The sequence below is a fragment of the Lactuca virosa genome, chromosome 9, assembly GCF_052849685.1.
Source record: "Lactuca virosa cultivar CGN04683 chromosome 9, Lactuca_virosa_CGN04683_v6, whole genome shotgun sequence".
Taxonomy (NCBI): Eukaryota; Viridiplantae; Streptophyta; class Magnoliopsida; order Asterales; family Asteraceae; genus Lactuca; species Lactuca virosa.
In genome coordinates this window covers 76,416,993-76,430,418 of record NC_136434.1, presented here as the reverse complement: position 1 = coordinate 76,430,418, position 13,426 = coordinate 76,416,993, and the positions used below count along the sequence as shown (strand labels likewise).

At 33.3% G+C, this 13,426-nt stretch overlaps 2 protein-coding genes and 1 non-coding gene across 3 annotated transcripts; 2 read left to right on the top strand and 1 right to left on the bottom strand.

Moving 5' to 3' along the window:
- The first annotated feature begins 5,166 nt into the window (after positions 1 to 5,166).
- On the top strand, positions 5,167 to 6,253 carry LOC145138280 (protein DOWNSTREAM OF FLC-like). The gene is made up of 2 exons (XM_079072380.1): positions 5,167 to 5,444; positions 5,789 to 6,253. The coding sequence occupies exons 1-2, from the start codon at positions 5,288 to 5,290 to the stop codon at positions 6,109 to 6,111; spliced, it is 480 nt and encodes a 159-aa protein (XP_078928506.1). The 5' UTR covers positions 5,167 to 5,287; the 3' UTR covers positions 6,112 to 6,253.
- Positions 6,254 to 6,578: 325 nt separating this feature from the next.
- On the top strand, positions 6,579 to 6,651 carry TRNAA-AGC (transfer RNA alanine (anticodon AGC)). Its single transcript has one exon. It is a non-coding gene; the product is annotated as a tRNA-Ala (tRNA).
- Positions 6,652 to 7,044: 393 nt separating this feature from the next.
- Positions 7,045 to 9,553, bottom strand: LOC145135803 (SEC12-like protein 2). The gene is made up of 11 exons (XM_079070016.1): positions 9,461 to 9,553; positions 8,980 to 9,279; positions 8,815 to 8,909; positions 8,578 to 8,728; positions 8,376 to 8,467; positions 8,195 to 8,291; positions 8,045 to 8,120; positions 7,772 to 7,892; positions 7,569 to 7,685; positions 7,394 to 7,461; positions 7,045 to 7,318 (listed from the first exon to the last, which is right to left on the bottom strand). Exons 2-11 carry the CDS (start codon positions 9,235 to 9,237, stop codon positions 7,236 to 7,238), a joined length of 1,158 nt encoding a protein of 385 aa, XP_078926142.1. The 5' UTR covers positions 9,238 to 9,279; positions 9,461 to 9,553; the 3' UTR covers positions 7,045 to 7,235.
- Between the last annotated feature and the right edge of the window lie 3,873 nt (positions 9,554 to 13,426).

Here is a 13,426-nt window from a genome sequence, read left to right as displayed (position 1 = left end):
AAAAACCATTGCTTGCTCTTCCCTCTAAACTCAATATCGCATGGAATTTCTAGGGCTAAAAAGCCCCAAAAATTGCTTCTGACAAATTCGAAGTATAGTAATGTGTTGTGAGATTGTTGTAGGTCCGCAATGATAGCTTAAGGCTTCGATCTGGTTTGGCGTTTATAGAGATATCAGGTTTCAGTTTTACAAATTGAATGAGAATATGCATCTATGGGTATGTACGCAAGTTTGTATGCAACAAGATTTAAATCAAACCCAACAACTTGGCATGTCGTTCTTATATATAAAGATTAATGAGTTTTTAGTGTAAGTGTATGTTTATATGTTTCTATATAAAGATTCAGATTGACAAACTATGCGAATGGCTCCCAGAGAAAGCATATTTCGACGACAGGTTCAGATGGATTAATGGGTATGATTATGAATCGAACATATGGAAAAGGAAAATATTAAATTTTTGTTAGTTAATGGTGTGTTTTTTCTATTTGGAGAGAGAGAGAGAGAGAGAGAGAGAGAGAGAGAGAGAGAGAGAGAGAGAGAGAGAGAGGTGGGACCCCTTGCATATTAAATTTTCTTTTTTCTATTTTTTTTAAAAAGAAAAAATTAAGTGAAAACCTCATAAATGGTCCCTGAGGTAGTGAAATGACGAAAATATCTTTCACTTAACCGACAAACACTAATGAAGTTAGCCATAAGGACTAAATATTAAAAGTTTTGAAACCATAGAGACCATCCGTGAGGTTTTTTAAAATTAGAGATAAAACTTCAGGTTTTATGAAACCACAGAGACTATTTATGAAGTTTTGTCTATAAAATATAGAGAGAAAAAGAGAAAGGTGTAAAAAAAATAGGTTAATGTGTTGTATTTATAGTAAAAATTAAAAAAATAATTTTTTTATTTGAATTAGATTGTTTGACAACGGTCTAATGTCCATACGGTCCATTTTTTTGGCTCGTTTCATCCGGTCAAGACGCCCACGAGTAGGGATGAGCATAACCGGGTACCCGCCTATTTTAACTGGAACCGGAACCGCTCCCGGAACCGGCGGTTCTTAAGTTATTGGAACCGGAACCGGAACCGCCTACACCGGTTCCTAGAAAATTGAAACTGCTCCCGGAACCGCCGGAACCGGTTCCGGTTCCGGGTGCCCAGTTTCTTAAATATAAAATTTTTTATTTATAAATTATAGATTACATGGCATGGATATTAACGTTTACAAACATCCGAATTAGAAATGGTATGAAAATAAAACAATTATAAAAACTTGATCTTTTACATAACCACCTATTAAACTTTAGAAACACTTCTCACAATTAAAAAAAATCATAAAAAACAATTGCCATCAAGTGAAATTTAACAAGTAGAGATGACAAAAATGACATATTATGAACAATAAACATAAAACAGCAACAGGAAAAACAACACATCAAAGACATCATAGCCTTGAATTGGATCCATTGATCTTGTCAGCTCATCTGTCGAGAACGGTATACTGCATCGATATAACATAAGATTTAGTATGTGATTGTTAAGATTCCTGTAAAGGTATATAGAAGAACACCATCAGAAGTTAACGAAAATGGTAATCCATTCAAGATTTATCAATCATATACCGATATAAACCCTCAAAAATGCTTGACTATTTGTGTTAGTTAAATCAATTAAAACTGAACAGATATATCATAAGATTTAGTATGTGATTCGCAAATCTTTTTGTTGAGGTTACAATTTCTCATAGATTGGAACATTAGAACGGTTCATTTGAGAAGCAAAAAAATATAGAAATTGGATATTCTGACATGACTTCTTGGATAAAAAGATAAACTAATGTTAGATTTAATACAAAAATCAATTGACAATTTGACATATCATCACTAGTGTTAGATAAACTAATGTTAGATTTAATACAAAAAATATAGAATCTGTCCATCAGAAAACAGATAACAAACCAATTTGTAAACCAAATAATTTAAAGATTAACATCATATTAACAAACCTGCTGTATCTTCATTCTAGTTACACGCATATGCCTAGTTAACTTTTAATAAGCTGCCCAAAACTGCAATTATAAGTTGTCAAATCCAATTTGTAATGACTAATAACAAGATTAGAATATATTTTTATAATGACTAATAACAAGAATAGAACATAAAGTATCATTGAAGTTTCTATGTATAAATACCTTCCATTAAGTGTCACAATAGCAAGACAACAAAACACCAATCAAAGCAACCCGCAAATGCACAAACCCATACGATGACTGAAATAAAAAAATAGTCATCAATCCAAAATCAAGTAAAGATTAGTATATATTTAACTAGTATCTAAATATCAGTATGTATCTCACCAAGCAACCTACTGGTTTGTTGGTCTGTTGGTGTTCCAAGCAACCTGCATAATGCCATCCTTGAGAGTGCACCTCCACCTGCTCTTGGATCGATTCACCTGCCAACCAGTTTCATCATCATGTATTGGAGACTTGGATAATCAACCGTATGTTGATTCGGTAGAGCCTGCAGACATCAGACATATTTAATTTGCGATTAGGAGTGAATCAAGATTCACAGATGGAAATTAACAAAAAAACAAAAAAATTAACAGATGGAAATCGAGATTCAACCTAAAGAATCGACAAATTAACAAAAAAATCAACAAAAAAATCGAAACTAACAGTCTAATAATCTAATCGAGATTCACAGATGGAGGTTGAACAACCTAAGAAATCGATAATCGAGATATCCAATTTCACAGTCAATAGATACAATCATATTTTAGAGTTACGATTGAGAATCTGACCTTGAAGATGAGAGAGGCGATGAAGACGAGGGAGAGCGTAAGTACGGATGATCGGAGCGACGTGGTCACCTTGAAGTGTCGACTGAAGTGCCGATTGAGAGACAGAGAGACAAGGGAGACGAGTGAATTTCAAGTCCTGGAACAGATTGAAGTGCCGACTGATGCTTCGATTGAAGCTTGAATATTGAAGTGCAGACTGGAGCTTCGATTAAAGCTTGGATTGAATAGAACGATGACTGGAGTCTGGAGCGATTGAAGCTTCGATTAACTGAAGGATGGGTTTGAGAGGGGAGAGAGAGGAGAGTGACGAGAAAAGAAGACGACGTTTTTTTTGGAATGAAAATCATAAACCCTAAAAACGAATCAGACTAAGGTAATCGGTATAAGTTCTTTACCTTAATTTTTTAAAACAAATGCTACAAAATATAAAAATTAAATATTTTTTTTTTATAAAAAGGCGGGTACCCGTCGGTACCGGTTCCGGGTACCCGGTATTGGAACCGGAACCGGCGGTTATCCAGCGGGTATCGGTTTCGTAAAAATGAGAATTGGAACCGGAACCACTTAAGGCGGTTCCTAGACTTTAGGAACCGGAACCGGAACCGCCTAAGGCTATTCCAGTTCCAAAACCGGCAGTTCCGATTCCGAAAGCAGGTACCCGCTTCCGCTGCTCATCCCTACCCACGAGAAACAAAGCAACGAGTGGCAATGAAAAGGGGGTGTTCATCCCGTTACGACCGCGTTATAGCAGAGCCACATAGACAACAACAATGTTGTACGTGCCGATACCGGGTGCTCTTAGGTTTGTTAAATTTAAACAAACCAACATACATAAACATTGCTTGTGTTTAGTTTAAAACCTAAATGTAAAGTTGAGCAGTAAATCCACAAAAAATAAATAAATAAAATATGGAAATAATAGTTTTTTCTTTCTTTTTTACCAATTTTACAGTTTTTTCAAACTTTTATACTCTTCTTCTATTGGCGTTAACTCCACATGCTTCTAAACTAACACGTGACCTTGATTACTATCACCGTCACCAACACGAGCTGGATTCGCGTCGCTGTTCAATGAATTATTATCCACCACCAGCTGCCACCGACACCGCCAGCTGCATGTTCTTTTCCACGACAAGAATCTTGTGTTTTGCCAACTTAAAGTACCATAAAACTGACGATTGGTCCTCGCACTTTATTTTGCAACAGTTTCGCCCCTCTTTAACTAAAATGTCACAAGTACGTCACTTGTACTTTCAATCGACTATATAGCTACCAATAAAAAAATTTAGATGGATATTTGCATAATATCTGAACAATTTTTTGTAGTTTTTAGAGCATTAGAAAATAAAATATATGGTACTAGTAAATATACAAAAAGTTTTTTTTTCTTTGCTAAGATCTAATTTAAATTTTAGACATTATATCATGTTTTAAGGGATCATGATGTATTTTTCTCGTACTAATTATAAATTTGATTAAATATTTAGTGGAGATGTCCAATAACGGTGTTCATCCTTAAATGCTGTGGTGTTTAGATCCAACAATTGATCTATAGATTTCGTAGACCATTTAAAAGAAAATAGGATTAAATGCAAATAAATATAACAAAATGTTTTTCAGTTTAAAACATCCATGAATAACTTATAGATCCTTTGTGTCCATATCACACTTCTAATATTTATAGGGTCGGGTCTTGGACATGTGCAGAGTATGTGACTGCACAGAACCCATGTCGTTTAGGAGACCCATAATTCTTTTATGTATATTAGTATTAGTGACAATTTATTGATTATTGGCGGATTAGTGATGGATCAATGACAATTTTTGTTTTGATTAATTTTATAACAATTATCAATTTATCAATGATCTTTGTTTACATGAAAAAATTATATTTAAATACTTATTTTTTATTTTTCGTATAGAACCTTCAAAATCAATAAATCAATCAGTATTTACGTAGACACATATAACTTATTAAAGTTTCTATACTCCTCATCTAAAACTTCTCTAATTGTTAAATTGTATATTTCAAGTTTTTTTTGTTTGCAAAACAATTAATAGCTCTTATTTTTTATAAAAACGCAAACAAGGAATAAACAACTATGTATTCTTATTTAGTAATATTCCTAAATTTTAGACTAATGGTTTGAGTTTTATTGTTTTTACGTTTAATATGATTTTTATAAAGTTATATTATGATTTTATGCAATTTTTTATATGAATCTATTAGGATTTATAAACGCAAAGCATACATTTATAAAAACCACCAAAATACAGAATATAGGGACCAAATCTACATAGACTAAAACTATGTCGGCCTTATTGTAGATTAAAACGTTTATCGTGTACCGCGATACACATAACCATTCTCCCATCACTTTTTCTTCATCTTCACCTTCATCACTCCTGCTCCCATTCGGCTATCCCCTCCTTTCTCTTTAACCTTTCCCTTTCTCTCTCACACAGTTACACGCAAAACACACAAAAATGGCGAGAGCTGTGTTGATTTTAGCACTATGCGTGCTACTACCAGTTCTAATCAGCGCTTCCCGTCCGATGTCCCGTCCGTTCCGTTTACAGGGCAGAGTGTACTGCGATAATTGCCGTGCCGGTTTCGAGACCTCCGCCACCACTTACATTCCCCGTATGTTCATGCATCTGCTTCACTCCCTCTTCACTTTTGTTCTTATGTTATTTAATAACGAACCAGTATGATTAGTTGATTACTACAGATTTTTTGGTTATTCAACAACAAATTTCGTAGATCTAGGTAAAATGAAACTGTATTATGTCATAATTTTAGTAGATCTGAACTCTGAGTAGTAGTTTACTAGTTTTTACTTAAACTATTGTATGATCTGGTGGTTTCTAAGATCTAATCCCTTTTTCCAGTTTCGGATTTCTCAACCCTAATTCATTTAAACACCAAAAAGTTAACTTTGTTAATCAATTATCGATCGTAATTTGGTATTTTTTGTTGATTAATAGGTGCTAAGGTTAGGGTTGAATGCAAGGACAAGGAACAGAAACTTCTTTACAGCATTGAAGGAACAACTGATGCTACTGGAACATATCACATTCTTGTTCATGAAGATCATGGAGATGAGACCTGTGATGTGGTTCTTGTGAGCAGTCCATTGGGCCACTGCAGGACTGCTGACCCTGGGCGTGATCGTGCTCGTGTTGTGCTCACTAGCTACAATGGGATTGTCTCTGATACTCGTTTTGCAAATGCCATGGGGTTCATGAAGGATGAGATCTTGTCTGGTTGCACCACACTTCTTCAATCACTCATGGAAGAAGAGGACTAGAATTTGTTATAGAAAAGGCGTAATGTGTTATGGATTTGAGAAAAGTGTTGTTTGAATGTTTATCTATTTGTTTATGTTGTATGGAGATTATATTCTGGGTTGCAATTGGAAGATTTTAAACGGAAACATGTTGATTTTTCAATGTCGATTGTAGAGTAATTTTTCAGTAACGAAAGTTGTGCAATAAACTAGAAAACCGGCTCAAATTAAGTTTAATTGTTATGTATATTTCAGTTGCTAAAACAGATTGTGTATCTTTCAGTTGCTAAAAGAGATTTCGTTACCGAAAAAAAAAAAGAAAAAAAACTTAGCTGAAAAAGATTATCGAATAAAAATTGTTTTGTTGAGAATATTATGGTTTGATTTTAGTTATTATGTTTCTTCTAAAAATATTAGAGTTTGTATGTATTAATAGAAACTGCAACATTCATGAATTTTAGATCTGAAAATAAGTGATATAACAAAACGGGGATGTAGCTCAGATGGTAGAGCGCTCGCTTAGCATGCGAGAGGTACGGGGATCGATACCCCGCATCTCCATATTTTTTTGAAATCTATACAAAATTGCATTTATTTTACTGCAGACAGTAGCATAGTTTAAAATTTGGGTTGAAGTTGCAATTTAGTAAAACAAAACAGCTGAATTTGTAATTTACTATTTTACTTCGATCCTCCTCTGTCCATTATATTATAGAAATCAGAAGAACCACCAACCATCTATATATAGTTTGTAATCTGGCACACATAAAATTTAATTATTATGATTAATCTTGTTTTTAAACTTTTAAAAACGAGTAAATTACATTTTGGTTGTTATGGTTGGCACCAAACTTAGTCTAGCTTTTCAAAAATTAATATGAATGTTACTCATTGTTGTAACTTGTAACGCCATTTATAAATAAAAAGACAATAATTTGTTAATAAAAGGTCATATTGGGTTAAGACACTACAGTTGTTCTTTTTTCTTTTTTGGCAATAAAACATATTAACTTACAAATGTTTAGCACACTAAGTATTAAGGTACCCAATAAACCAGTTTAATCAACAGCTACTATAAAAATTACACAAATTACTAAACTTAAGTTCATAAACTTTAAAAAAAAAAACATTATAATTCCCCAAATTCACAGAAGAAAACCTTCGGTTTTGGCATAATATAAAGCTGCAGCAAGTAACAAGAAGAGCAGTACAACCCATATGCTCACTCCTAAAAAAAAAGCAAAACAAACCAATATCAGATTACCAAAGGGTATTTTAGACATTTTACTAAGAAGGTACATACCATTTTTGGTAGTTTCATTTATCATTGTAACTCTTGCACTTGAATCCATAGATACAGAAGCCAAAGCCCTGTATATATTTATAAAAGAAAAACACAATTATATAATTTTAAAACACACTGATAATAAATAATTAAATAATTAAATAAATAATCAAAATAGAGAACATAAACAAACCTTGAATCATTTGAAAATGCGAGTGCTGTTACAGGTCCAAGATGAGCTTTTTTAACTACAGTATGCACCTTCATATTACTTGAGTTCAAAATATGAATATCTCCTTCATTTGTACCACTGTAATTCACATGATTTAGCAACCAAATATTCCTTATGTTTACATTAATACAATATTAAAAATAATAATAATATAAGATGCTTACATGGCGAGTAACTTTCCGTCATTTGATACACTAAAGGCGGAAATCGGGTCCCGCACAACATGCTTTGAGCTTATCCGCTTCCATGTTGTGGTGTTCCATTTCACAATACTTCCTCCTCGAGCTACCAAAGTCAAAATCCATGTCACGTTTCTATTTTTGGTCAAACTTTTGATGCAATACTTTAAAAGTTGAAAGTTTAGAATAACAACATACAAAGAATTAAATGATATAAACAAATATTATAAAAGTAAAATTAGAAAAAGAATGTCACACCTCGCATTGTAGTCACATAGAGAACTTGATCATTTTTGCTATTTAGTGAAAACTTACAAGATCCGAAAATTTCATCCTGAATGAAATTAGAATCAAAAGTGAGGAAAATAGGATTTTATTGGAAAATAATAAATAAAATTCATTTCTTACATTTTCTTGTGGCAAAGATGCTTTAGCTATTGATGATGAGATATCCCAAACCCTAGCAGGCCCACTTCCTACTGAAACAAGAAATTTCCCATCAATGCTGCAAAACAAATAAATTATTAAATTCGAATTAACATGAGAAAATATAAACTTTTTAAAAGAAATTAAGCTTTATATAGAATACCTGAAATCTAAATTCTTCACAGATGTATGAGCATTGGGTGCTTCAAGTATCAATTCCATGGTGGGCCACTTTAACACCTTTAATTTACCATCCTATACTGGATCATATATTGGATATAGTCATAATCCATATAATTAAAAGAGGATTTTATAGTGAAAATTTGAAAAAAAAAATGTGGAAGATTCAAGATTGGTTCTTCTACCTCACCACCAACTGCAAGTAAAGAACCATCATGGCTAAAAGTAACTGCTAATTGTTGTCCTATATCTTCTAATTCATCAAGAACTTTCTCAGATGGTTTTAGTTTCAATTTGATGATATCTTCATTCTTGATTGGATCCCATTGATACCATCTACAGATCAAAAATTGAAATATAGAAGTGTCGCAACAGAATAAGCTAGCGATAGTGTGACACCATAGATCAGAAATCAGAATTACCTGCAACTTTTTGGTAATGAACATATTACACCGTCTCCTCCAGGGTGAACAGCCATTCTGTAAGGCAGATCATCACCAGAGTCAAGTTTTTCCACCTGATGAACAGTGTCTAAGTGTTAAAAGGTATTTTTAAAAGGATTATAAGCAAAATTGGAACTCACTCACAGGCTGATCAGAAAGCGAATTGGAAGCGGGATCGAAGAGTGAGATGACTAGGGCGTTAGGGATCCCATTCCGACCTTCACCGCCGCCACCGGAAAATATCATATAGCTTGATCCATTACCGGAATCTTCGTCTTCGTGATTCGTTTCTGTGTCGGTTAATCTGAGTGCACTGTGTGGTACGAAAGAAGCGCCAAAGAAAGGAACTCCATACTTCTTGCAATTCTCATCCGTGTCCCCATCACGCCTGTTCTTCACCATCGCTTAATCAAATTTCTACCTTAAACGCCTGTATGATGTAAACTAAAAGGAAACGGAACAATTATCAGATGAAAGTAGCTTCTAGTCAACATAGATTCTGAATCAGTCAACGCTAATCTACATCATCAGTCCATCTAACAAAATGTTGCAGGATATCAAATCAAATATGTAGACAAGTTATGAAGACATCAATCATCAATTCGCACAATACTTTACAGTTTACCTCAAGCGGAAGGAAGCCTAAATCGAAGCTTGCGGGAGAATCAACTAATGTCGAAATGTTCGAAACTAGCGACTACTGTAGTACTGTAACATTAGAACTTTTATGTGTTTAAAATAAGACCAATTATTTGTACAATTGGCAATTTCAGTCCCTTTTGAGTTTTGATTACATGAAAATACAAGTAACGTTTTCAATAGAAAAAAAAAAATACAAAATCTTCGAAAAAGTTTCAAAGTTTTGTCTAGTTTATAGTTTACGGTTTAGTTTCAAATTAATCTTTATTAATGAAAAAGGACATAAATATAATCATTTCAGTCCTTTTTACCTGCTAAGCAGGTGAACTGCTTAAGTGATTTGGGTTGCCACATCACGAGCATACCTGCTAAGGAGGTAAACTGTTTAAGCGGTAGACCATGTTGGAAAAGTTGTTGACATGGCGTTGATTTAGGTTGCCACATCACGTGCATATATATATATATATATATATATATATATATTAAATTGGATTTTCTCAAAGAAATGAATGAAGATGGGGTTTCAAACATTCAACCTCCTACACACAAGCAAAGACCCCTACCATTAAGCTAGAAGGATTTTGATTCTTTAGTTGCTGAACAAATATCTATAATCAATAAATTCTAACCTTAAAAACGTTGAAAAATGAATGCAGATGGACTCGAACTTAGGTAACGACTCTACCAAAACACGCTTCTAGCCATTTCGGCTGCCCAACTATCATTAGTCTATTCCTTTACATATATATGTAATTTATTATTTTCTGAACGTTATTATTATTATTATTGCTTATATTATTATTATTATTATTATTATTATTATTTATATAACGATAATAATTATTATTATTTTCATTATTATTATTAAATTAAAAAAATATAAATATGTATTTAAATACGTTATAAAAATACATTTAAAAAAAATACAAATTTAAATACATTGTAAAAATATATTTAAAAAAATATGAGTTTAAATACGTTTTTTTAATACATAAATATGTTTTCATATGTAAAAATAAAATTTTAAATATGTTTTTATGTATAAATTGTTTTTATACGTATAAATAAGTATTTGAAATATATTTGTATACACATTTATTTAAGAATTGATAAAAATGAACTTAATTTTTTTTTGCGGTTTAATAAAAACTATAATAACAGTAATAATATTAATAATAATAATAATAATAATAATATAAATGAATTTCATCACTTATTCACAATATATAAAAGAAATCATAGATAGAATCATAAGCCTATTTGTAGTTTTGTGGTTAAATGCTTTGTGCTTAGATTTTGTAGGTCATGTGTTAGATTCTTCATTATATATATATATATATATATATATATATATATATATATATATATATATATATATATATATATATATATATATATATATAGCTTGGTGGTTAAAGGTAGACCTGGTAATTTAAGACATGAATACACGAATCTGTGAGAGACACGACACGACACGAATACACGACACGAATACATCTTAAATTTGAGATAAATCTTATTTCACGTAGTGTAATCGTGTCGTGTCAAATTTGTGGCTGACACGTTTTCATGACACGAATACACGAATTGCCAGGTCTAGTTAAAGGGGTGACCACTTGTAATTGGAAGTCACAAGTTTGATCTTTGCTTCCTTTTAATCTGCATTTGTTTTTCAATAAAACATATGAAGCTGACGTGGCAGGTTGATAGCATTTACTTGTTGAGTAGGTAAAAAATGGTCAAATTGATTACATTAGCCTGTATTTTGTCATTTTTTATTAACGAAAATTAATTTGGGATTAAACAGTAAACTGGTTCAAAACTTTGGGACCGTTTGGAGATTTCCCGAAAAAAATGGGCTAATGTTATTTAACTGAACAAACATAAATATATAAGGGGAATTGAGTAATCTAACCCTTATAAACGACATTTTTGACAAAAATGACCATAATTTTTTTTTTTTTGTTAAAGTAATCATATTCTCCGGAACACATTGTTTCAGAAAGGTCTCCGAAATTCTGGAGTACGATTCCAGACCATGGTTTCGGAAAAGATTTGACTTTTTTTTTGCTTGTAACTTTTGCTTTCATAAAATGTAATACATTTTTCCGGAGTATAATGTATAAGTTTTGCTTTCATAAAATGTATAATTTTTGGTTTTATATAATATAAAATGCAATTAAAATGAACAAACAACTAACAAATATATAAACTAAATAAATGATGTGTTTATAGGTCATATTACAAATATAAAGTTCAAATTATTTTTGTCCTTGTACCCCAAAATATTTCCACTAGTCGTTTTCTATAACCCATAGCCCATGGACCGGTGGTTTTACCCTCTATAGAAATCGGTTTCCCGATGATCAACGCCTCCAGAAACCAATACAAAAACACCCCACAATCCCCTTTGCTGCCAATCTGTTGTGGTACGTCTGAGCCTTTTCGAGGGTCATCTTGAATCTCTCGAGTGAGATTGAATTAGTTGGTCAGGTACCCCATTAGTTGACTCCCACTAGCAGTTTGTTGATGCGGGCTCTCATACCTATAAACCAATCCTTATTTTCTGAATAACAGTCGCTCTTCCAACGACTATCGTATATAGTCATTTGGAATGTCTTCAAATCCAAGGCACCCAAAAAACCAATGAGCATGTGGTATATTGATTGGAATGTAAAGTTACAAAAAAAAAGTTAGAAATAATTAATTAGTATATAAATACTCAGGTAATGTAATCCAAACAAAATTATATCGTATCACACTTTGCCTAAGCTGGGTAAATGAATCTTCCATCCATGTCACTCCATTCATATGTATCAGTGTTGAAAGTTGATGACACAACCGTCCACCGAGCATCATTCGCTCTACGCTCTGCCATCAATGAGATCCACATCATGATGTGCTGCCAATTAATTTTTTTGCAGTAAAGTAAATATTATTATTAGAAGCGTAGTATGTAATAATGAAATAATTATATTACTTACATCACATGACAACCATCCTCTATGACTATCCACATATAACCGTGTCCGAAACTCAAGCATAGCAAAACCGATCAAATAAGTGTAACCAAACAACAACGAGCCATCCCATTCTTTATATACATTGTGTACGATAGGATCTAAAAGATTGTCCAACGGTGCTGGTTGTTGTGTAACACCTTTCCTCTTCATTTGTATCCATGACGACTTATACCATATGAACATAACTTTTTGGCGTTTATAATTCCTAAGAGGTGCTGGCGACGGTGTTTTGTATTCATCCCGCGGAATCTCTATTACATCCGACGAGTAAATAACCGGAGACGGCTGCTCAGGGTCGACATTCAGCGGCTGTTCAGGACCGTCATTCAACAGCTGTTTAGGGCCGACATTCAGCGGCTTTCCGGGGGTGCTTAAGACATAATCATGCTCCCATAACTCATTGTCATTGTAGTATTCATGTAATGTATACTTGTAAACGCTGTAAAAACATAACAGCCATAAACGATGAAATAATTAAAAATGTGCCTCCATCCCCTTCGAGGTACCAATATCGTCTCCGGGAGTCTTATTGATAAGTTTTAGAATCATGGCTAACGTAGCCTCATGCTCTGCTAAACGCTCTACCTGAGACCGCAACTGCTTGCGACATTCACGAACCTCGTTTTTCAATTGACCGACCTAGCTCTGCAAGTCACTAATAATTTGGTCCTTGTCAGTTAATGGGTCAGCGGCCAGCGGTGGTGGTCGTGGCGGGTGAAATGGATCATATATCCGTACCTTCTTTTGTCGAGGCTCATGGGTAGGGGAGTTTTTGGGTGATTATGTTAGGGAATGTGCCCTGTAAACTTCAATGTTGGGAAAATCAGGGCGATCAATCCACGCCGAGCTAACAATCCACCATTCAGCACGCATCTCATCTTCCGTCGGCTCCAACTTCGGTACGAGTCTATTACCCTACTAACAAAATT

Excerpts from the sequence above, each read along its gene's own strand:
- LOC145138280 (XM_079072380.1), top strand. The coding sequence starts at position 5,288 with ATGGCGAGAGCTGTGTTGATTTTAGCACTATGCGTGCTACTACCAGTT. Across the intron at positions 5,445-5,788 it reads CGCCACCACTTACATTCCCC|GTGCTAAGGTTAGGGTTGAA; the intron begins GTATGTTCATGC and ends GTTGATTAATAG.
- LOC145135803 (XM_079070016.1), bottom strand. The coding sequence starts at position 9,237 with ATGGTGAAGAACAGGCGTGATGGGGACACGGATGAGAATTGCAAGAAG. Across the intron at positions 7,686-7,771 it reads GACGGAAAGTTACTCGCCAT|TGGTACAAATGAAGGAGATA; the intron begins GTAAGCATCTTA and ends TGTGAATTACAG. Across the intron at positions 7,462-7,568 it reads GCATTTTCAAATGATTCAAG|GGCTTTGGCTTCTGTATCTA; the intron begins GTTTGTTTATGT and ends AAATATATACAG.